This window comes from Benincasa hispida, chromosome 9 (assembly GCF_027475165.1).
Source record: "Benincasa hispida cultivar pf3 chromosome 9, pf3_genome.v1.1, whole genome shotgun sequence".
In the NCBI taxonomy this organism is placed as follows: domain Eukaryota; kingdom Viridiplantae; phylum Streptophyta; class Magnoliopsida; order Cucurbitales; family Cucurbitaceae; genus Benincasa; species Benincasa hispida.
The window spans coordinates 17387407-17396701 of NC_143486.1; the positions used below are offsets into that span (position 1 = coordinate 17387407).

General features: G+C 30.0%; 1 protein-coding gene across 1 annotated transcript; it reads right to left on the reverse strand.

Moving 5' to 3' along the window:
- Positions 1-6479: 6479 nt before the first annotated feature.
- LOC120086505 (transcription factor MYB78-like) lies at positions 6480-8557 on the reverse strand. The gene is made up of 4 exons (XM_039043186.2): positions 8174-8557; positions 7938-8067; positions 7089-7410; positions 6480-6989 (listed from the first exon to the last, which is right to left on the reverse strand). Exons 1-4 carry the CDS (start codon positions 8340-8342, stop codon positions 6774-6776), a joined length of 837 nt encoding a protein of 278 aa, XP_038899114.1. The 5' UTR covers positions 8343-8557; the 3' UTR covers positions 6480-6773.
- Positions 8558-9295: the final 738 nt, after the last annotated feature.

Below are 9295 nucleotides of genomic sequence, written 5' to 3' on the forward strand. Positions count from 1 at the left end.
CCTCACTCGTACAAATCTAAGGATAATTCTGAATAAACAAGAGCTCATAGTTAGCTTAAGATTAAGGTCAAGTTACCTAGGTTATCACTTTGAAATAGTCAGTCTTAAACAGTTAGCAACGTTATAAAGTAAGAGCGACTTATTTCTTGGTCAGGTCTAATACAAACTCTTTGCATAGGACACCTCCACTCGCATTCAGGATCACATCATTTGTACTAAATACAAAGTGGGCCGCATCCGATAGTATTTCCAAAATAAGGTACCCAACCTTATCTGTATACTTATAGACCGTTTTGGCTATCTACTCGAACTTAATCCACTCTTATGCCTCCACATAAAATCCAAGTACTCAGTAATAGCCATGGATCTTAATTTATTAGATTTAGTGTAATTTACATATTCAATAACATTTTTATTGAATAAAACCTCAAAAACATCCTTATTGCAAATAGAATATGTTTATTTCTACAAACTACGAGTTTTAGGACATACAACCCAATAACGTTAATCCAGGCAACAAGAAATTTTTTATTCCAAAGAAATGTAAATTCTTCTTAAGGTGTATCTTGCAAAATGGTCTCAACACAAATGATAGATACCAACGAAGAAACCGATTTATTTTTCTTAATCCTAATTGGTGTGCTCTTTGTAAGGATAGCGTAGAGTCGATGGAACATCTTTTTCTCACTTGCAAATACTTTTCCAACTTTTGAAATTGCCTTATTCGAGAGTCTACATATCAGTAAGTGCACTCTCTAAATAATCTACTGAATTGCTTCCTCCATCTCAGGTTAAATTCGAAAGTTGGAGTTTTACGGAGTAATATCCTTTGGTGTTTATAGAATGAAAGAAATAGAAGAATTTTCCAAGATGTGATCAAACACCAAAACCATTTGTGTGAGGATATATTATTAATGGCAGCCCTTTGGAGTACTAAGTTTGCTCTATTTTGTAATTACGACTCTTCCTCTATGGCTTCAAACTGGAAGTTGTTTTTGTAGCCCCCACCCCTGCTGTTTTTTCCCTTTTTCTCTTTTGGTTGTTGCTTTCCTCTAGCTCTTTGTATATAACTCTCTTTTCGAAATGCAATGTTATTGGTTTTGGGGCATGATGAGGTGTTAAGGAAGTGTCAATCTAGTTGAAATGTCTCGTGCACCCCTGATCTCATCCTCCTTTAGTATTTTGTTAAAAAAATATATGTTAGTATGACAATTTTAACTTTTAGAGTTAAATATGTTATGTTAGAGAGAAATAAATCAAACTGCGTTGAAAAAAATGTTATAGTAAATGGTTTTTATAAAAAGTTGAAAAGATAAAATAAAATTTTAGAGAGATAAAGATGATAGGAGAGGTTATATATAAAGCAGAAACTTGAATGAGAATAATAGAATGAATTACAAATATCCTTTATTTCTAAATCTATTCAAAATTTCATCCTTGCTCATTAAAGACTTATGCAGTGTTAATAGATAGTGGACTTGTTGGATCTTTTGTGTTTATTTAAATCTATTCAAATTTTCTTTTTCTGTGGACTTTTGTTATTACTAATATTTCTTCCATATTTTTTCTCACACAACTTTTTTTTCTCTCTTTCTTTCTAATTTCTCTATAATCATCCTTGCTTGTTATAGCTTTGACTTGGCTATATTTCTTTAAAGGTTATTGTTGCTTGTGGGAGTGTTGATTGTCTCAAGAAATGTCTTACAAAATAATGTCTCATGGGTTGCTGAGGTTGCGATAGTTTCTTTCCTTATCTGACTTTTTCTACTATCGTATTTGTCAAGAGATTGAATGGGTCTTATTTTTTTCTTTCACATGGGGCCTTTTTAAAAGGTAATGGGTGATCTTGCTAGGGTTGCCGCTCTTGATTATTGTCTTTGAAGAGTGTTGTTTCTGTGAGTTGTGAGATTTGTGTAATAACATTGTGGTTAATCCTGATGTTATTCTTGAGTTCATTGCTGGAGTAATATTCAAGAGAAGGTTGAGCTGGTCATAAGGGAGCCTAAGATTTTATCATTACTTAAGAAGTGATTCTCCAACTTAGGGGAGCCTAAGTTTAACCAAGTGAAGAATTTTCACAAGGTGGAAAGATTGTCTTGAGATGAAGTCTTGCGTTTAAGGGTGAGCCTAAGTGATTCTTTACTAATATCCAAATACTTGGGAGAGCCTAAATTTTCTTGGATGAATAAGGTCTTACACTAGGGACAACCTGAGTGTTCGTCACCGAATTAAGCTATTCATATGCTCCTGTATTTGTCATTTATTTACAAATAAGTACAATTCTGTAATTATTCTTCTTATTAGTAAAAAAATATCTTTCTACGGGCTCACTATTTTCCCCAGACGTAAGTGGTTTCTCATGAACTAGGTTACCAAACTCTGTGTTTTTAACAATGCTTATCGCTTGCCTTCCTGTTGTTATTGCTAAAATTGTTACGTGTGTGACATTATTATCCAGTGTGGCTGATTTCTTTTTTAATGGGTAATTTTCTATTTTTATGTATTATTATACATATACTTTTCATTGCAAAGATATCTATATACATATATAGAGATGTCCATGGATGGGGTGGGGCCAGAAATGACTTCCTTCTTTCCATCCTCACGAAATTTTTCATTTGATGTTGTGGGGATCCGGATGGAAATTGGCTTTCCCACGGGTAATTTTTTCAAGTTTTGTCTTTTTTTAAAAAAAAAAAAAATCAATTTAGTTAAATAAATACTATTGAAAAGGTTTTATTGAATAGTTAAATTTTTCACTAATTTTTTTATATGATTAATTTCACATGAATCATTTGAATTTAAAGAAATATTACTTAAATTTTCTAGTAGAATAAATAATTACAAATTTAAATATTCAATTTAAACCTACTTTCGTTAAATCCAAACTATGTCCACTTTGCAAACGTCATGGGGAAAACATGGATCATCTGGTTATATTTTGTACCAAGCAAATTTTCTATGGAACAAACTTCAAAATCAGTTGGGGATACCGACTAGTAATAGTACAAATACTCAAGCTCTCTACAAGGATCTCTATACTTTAAAACAAACTTCCAGAAAGAATAACGTCATCTTCAGCACTTCTGTCGCAGTGTTGTCGACAATTTGGATTGAAAGAAACAATCGCACGTTCAATGACTCCTTCAATAATATTGCAAAGCTTTGGGAGAATATTTGCTCTTATAGACCGTTGGATATACAAATCAAAGCTTTTTAAAGATTATAGCCGCCCATCCATTCATCTTAATTTCGATCCTTATATGTAATGCTTGTTAATCATGATGGCTTCTCTCTAGCCCTCTCTTTGCACTTTTGGATTGCTCTTTTATTATATTCTTGGCTTCTATTGAATTTAATGAAAGAAAAATGAGATATGATGAGGATGTTAAGAATGAATCAACGTAGTTAAAATATATATAATATACTCATTATCTTGGTCATTAAATGATAAAACTTGAAATTTACATATAATATTTATATAATAATAATGACAACATAACAACAGGGTGGGGCGCAGATGGAGTATTTTTTTCTCCCACCCCTTCCTCGGCAAAAGAAAAATGAACATCTCTATCCATATATATAGTTTATAGTAATTTATATAGATATCTTATTAAATATAAATTAAAAGGTTAGAAAATATTTTCTTTATAATTAATCATCATATGGTGGGCTAGCTAGGATGATGCATTTTCTCGAGGAAAGAATAAAAACCTAAAGGTACACAATATTTTCTAAAAATGAAAATGGGCAAAAAGGTAAGCAAATGCTTTACAAGAGTATACAAATTAATTTTTATGATTTGATTTAAGATAGTGACATTTGTAAAAGGAAAAAGAAAGATCAAAAGAGAAGATAGTGATACTCATACAACAAAAATGGCTTCAATCATTCTTTAGTCATTCTAGATTATCTACAAGATTTTGGACTTATTATTTACATCAAATTACTAATCTTTCTTAAGAGACTAGGACTATTTAACCACTTTTTTTTAAATAAAGTTATCAGTTTAAGTAATTGGACTTTCACTTAATAATTTACTTTTCAAGTTAACCCTAAAGCTTTCCTCAAAAAAAAAAAAAGAAAGAAAAAAAAAAGAAAAAGTTAACCCTAAAGCATCATTTAGTCTATATTAATTATTAAGAGATGTGAAGGACCAAACAATATGGTGGCATGTAATTTTTTCTTTAAAAAAAATTACAATCACATCCCTTCATTAAGAGAAAAGGGAAAAGAAAAGGACAAGAGTTCCACTCAATTAAATAATTGAGTATTTGTATTAATAATTATAATTGTAAGACTGATATATATTTTTTAATTACCTAATTAATTCAAATCTAATCAAACTAAAAGGATAAAAAACCTAAGGAAACTAATTTAAATTTATAGTAGATGTTCAAATCTCAGTCATATATAAAATTAAATAAAATAAATCTAATAAAATAAATGTCATAATCCACTAAAAGATAATGTAATGAATCAAAGAGTTGTTATATAAGAAATTAAAAAAATTAATAATTACCTAAGTAGCTTCTCAAATGCAAGAATAAAGTGGTGCACACCTTGTGTCATGTATGACATATATATTTAGTGTATATTTTATGGTTGACTCCAATTATATATTATGCACATTTATAGGATGTATGATATGTATAATACAATCTTACTTTGTGTTTATGAATAGAAAATAGATAGTAAAGTACGAGGAAAGAGGTCATGTTTCATCAGTAAAATAAAAATAAATCATTTTCATTGTTCATTAAAAAAAGAAATATATGAAAAAATGAAGCACTTTTACTTTTAAAAAGACTTATGTTATTAATAGAATGATTAAATTATAAGTTTAGTCCATGTATATATTTGATTTATGAACTTGTGGAAGTTTCTACTTATTCATAAACTTACAATCCTGTATTTAGGTTCTAAAAATGTCTAATAAGTTTTTATTTCAATTTTGTATATTTGAAATTTAGGGTAAAAAAATTGATGTGTTAGATATAAATTTAAATGAATATAGTGCTCAATTTTTATTTTTTTTTTTTGGTCCATTAGTACAATTTTAAAGCTTATTGAAAATGGTAAAGACCATTCAAATAGGAAATAGAAAAATCAAATGCCACATTAAAATAAAAGTGTAAGGATTTATTAAATACTTTTTAAAATTTATAAGCTTGTTCAATAATAAAGTTGAAAGTTACAAAACTAGACACTTTTGTTAAGTAATAATTATAAATAGTGTCCTTTTAGTTTCATCAACCCCTAAGTTTTAAACCTTTATCATCAATCTTTTGAGACCTTTGAAATAGTTTTAAAGGGACTCTTCTTTCATAATTTTGCCCACTAGCTATTATAATGAATTATTTTTATTTTTATTTTTATTCCGATTAAATTTTAAATTTGATCCTTATAGTTTAAAGAAAGTTTGAATTTAGTCTCTATGGTATATAAATAGAATTTAGTCTAAATAATTTGATAGAATCTTCATAGGCTTTATCGAACCATTAAAAATTTCATAAAAACTTTATCAGAACTAAATTTTAACTTTTAAAATCGTAAGGATTAAACTTTAACTTTTATCAAATTATGGGACCAAATTTATAATTTAACATTTTCTTTATCATATCATAAAATATAAGGTTACAATTACATAGTTAGGATTCACAAGCCTTTTACCAACAAAAAAAAAAGGGGGGACAAATATCAATTTATACCTCTAAACTTTGGGATTTGTATCAATTTAAACCTTAAACTAATAATTATATCAATATAAACCCCGAACTTTGGGAGTTGTATCAATTTAAACCCCAAACTAATACTCGTATCAATTTAAATCCTAAACTTTCATAACTATATCAATTTAAACCCTCCATTATGTTTTATTTGGATACATTTATGAGAGTTTAAGGTTTAAATTGATATACTTTTGGAACTGGGGTGTGATGAGGGCGCTAAGAAGGTGTCAACCTAGTTGAGATGTCTGGGTGCATCCTCTGATTTCTCAACCTCTAGTACTCTATTAAAAAACATTGATATACTTATGAAAGTTCAGGGTTTAAATTGATACACTCGTGAAAGTTCAAGGTTCAAATTGATACCATTATTAGTTTGAGGTTTAAATTGATACAACTCCCAAAGTTCATGATTTAAATTGATAAAATTATTAATTTATAATTTAAATTGATATAACTGTCAAAGTTTAACTATACAAATATGTCAATACCTCAATCACTTAACTATAGTGATTTGACACACCAACATTTTTGCTAACATATTTTTTTAATCATATATATTGCTTACGTGACAAATTTGGTAACGTATATTGTTCTCTTCTCTTTTCTCGCTCTCTCCCATATTTCACGAAGATCTTTATTTTATTTTTATTTTTTTATGAGATCATCAATTTTAATTAATAGTTTGGGACCATTGTTAAAAAAAAAAAAAAAAAAAAAAAAAAAAGTAAATTCATATGAACGAAATTAATTAGAAGAGTATAGGTATAAAATTGATATTAATTCTAAACATAATATTAGTGAGGGACCAAAGTGTGTAAATTTAACATACAACTTTAATGGTATAAACTTACCAAAACCTAAATGTCACACCAAGCTAGTGGACATCATAAGTTGTCAATGTTGCTTTGTTTTTGTCATCATGTATTTTTAAGCCTACACTTCTAATTTGTCAAGTCATTCCTTCCCCTGTTTATAATATTTGCCGTCACGTAAGTAAATTCAAATTTGGGGGCTTTCTAATTAATCTAATTTTTCCTTTTAAACATCATCACCCAATTGTTGTTGCAAGAACGACCACATATCTTCTTCATTCCAAAACCCATTCTCCAATAACTCTCCGCCACCTATCCACCCGTTCATCGCTTCTCCGTCACAGCCGTGTTCCATTAGCATCACCATCCCGTCCTCCTCACTCGTACCTACGGAGTTAAAGTTCTCTACCACGTCTGAAACAGACGAAACTTGAAGTTGAACCTATAAAAAAAAATATATGAATACCTGATTAAATATATTGTAACTCATCCATAAAAGCTTTTGAATAAGATTATCCGTTGTTTTAAAGTAATTTTAAACCTGATCAGATATAGAATCTGACGATGAAGTTGTGGGAGCCACATGAGGGTTGATCCAACTAGATCCAGATGGTGACAATTGGGTCAACTCCAGAGGTGGGTGTGGTGGTTGTATGACGTCGACGGTGGTGCTGGTTGAATCAGTTGAGGCTTGGATACGTTCGAGCAAACGAGGCATCCACACATATCGCATGGCGTCACGGAATTGTTTGCTGTTCACGTCACAGTTGAGTTGTTTAGCTTGCTTTTGAACCCTTGTTCTCCAATAGTTTTTTATTTCATTATCTGTTCTTCCCGGTAAATATTGCGCTATTTTGGACCACCTGTTCCAATCACAATCCCATCATTTATCCCCCTTCACTTTAGTTATTAAAAAAATTAAAGTTCCCTTATTGACCCATTAAGAAAATATGCACATTTTGAGGTTTTTTTTTTTCTTTTTTTAAAATCTGGGTTATTAGAAAAGAAAAACCCGTCTTTTTTATCTGGGTTACTAAAGAAACCCCATTTTTTATAATCTGGGTCGTTATTTAAAAAATAAAATAAAATTAAAAAAAAAAAGCCCTTTTTTTATCTGGGTTATTAAAAAAATCTTTTTTTTTTTTTTTATGTGGGATACCAAAAGATTCCATTTTTAACCAACACCCATATGAGAAAAATGGGGGGAAATCATCTTTTATCTCGGTTACTACAAAAACTCCATTTTATCTGGGTTATCAAAATTAAATTTTTAAAAAAAAATAAAATAAAATAAAAATCCTCCAATTTTATGTGTATCAAAAAGACTCCATTTTTAACCAATACCCATATAAATAAGATTAAAAAAAAAATCAAAACTTGGATGACTCACCTGTTGCCCCAGCGAAAATGGAGTTCAAGAATCAAGAGCTGTTCTTGGAGAGTGATATTGCCACGCCTAACACTCGGTCTCAAATAATTTAACCATCTCAATCTACAACTCTTTCCGGTTCTCTTCAACCCTACAAACACAATTTTTTCATAAATTTCCCCCCAAAAAAGAACAAAATCCTATAAAAATTTCTAGTTACGTCTCCAGACAAAAAAAAAAGACCAGAAATAACGAACCGGTGCAACGAGCAACGGCGTTCCAACGGCCTTCGCCGTGGTAGTTAACGTAATTGAATAGAACTGAATCCTCCTCCGCCGTCCAAGGGCCTTTCCGGACGTCGGCCATATCCTCCTCTTTTGTCCTCTGAGGTTCTGCAGACCTAAAACCTCTCATTTTAACATCCATAAAGGAAAAAGGAAAAAAGAAAGAAAAAGAAGCCCTTTTCTTTTATCCAATTGAGAAGGAAAAAAGAGAGTGAATGGATTTTGTTTAAGATAGAGAAAAGGAAAAGAGAGAGAAAGGAAAGGCTATGAAGAGACAATGATCTATCCATCTATGTATTGTTTATATATATATATATGTAAAATAAAAGTTTAATCACTTAGATTAACATGTTAATTAATTAAGTGATTAATTTAATGTGATTATAAATATTGATAATATACGAGTTTGGAAGGGGAGTTTTTATTATTTAATTAGGAAAAAAAGGGGGTATGGTGTGTTTTAATGGAGTTGACCTTTTGACTTGTAATTTTACCATTTGGCAAACCCATATTGGCAACTTGGGTAGGAGACTAATAATTAGAATTGGGGGCAAAAAGGTGAGTCCAAGTCTTCATTCCTTCTCCATTTGATCAACTTATCAATTTTCTTTTTTTTTTTTTTTAATTTTTGCCTTAAAAAAAAAGATATTTTTGATTTGGTGGTTTGTTTGGAAGTCAGGTTTGCTATATGTTTTAGACCATGTGAGTGTGTGTGTCAAATAATGATGGCAGTATAGTCTAATGTTTTCACAACCCAATACCAATATTATTATATTGATGTTTGGTTTAATTTCTCTTTGATATTTGGTGTTGCTTTAAAAGTTTTGATTTTCATGTGTTAGGGTTTCTTTTGAATGAATGCATTGTTATTGGTATTGAGATATAATGACGGTATTAAAGGAGGTATCAGCTTAGTTGAGATGTATCGATGTATTTCTTGATTCTTCTCTCTTTTAGTATCCGGTTAAAAAAATGTGTTAGGGTTTTTTTTTAAAAAAATTTAAATCTTTATCGCTGTTAAAATTTAGAATTAATGCAAATTGATGGTGTGTTAAATACAATACATTTCATTCCTGAAAAAAAATGCAATTCATT

What these genes read in the sequence shown, in the direction of transcription:
- LOC120086505 (XM_039043186.2), bottom strand. Translation starts at nt 8,342, where the DNA reads ATGGATGTTAAAATGAGAGGTTTTAGGTCTGCAGAACCTCAGAGGACA. An exon ending in CGCCGTTGCTCGTTGCACCG is followed by an intron (nt 8,068 to 8,173) that starts GTTCGTTATTTC and finishes TTGTGTTTGTAG; the next exon opens with GGTTGAAGAGAACCGGAAAG. An exon ending in CAGATTCTATATCTGATCAG is followed by an intron (nt 6,990 to 7,088) that starts GTTTAAAATTAC and finishes TTTTTTTTATAG; the next exon opens with GTTCAACTTCAAGTTTCGTC.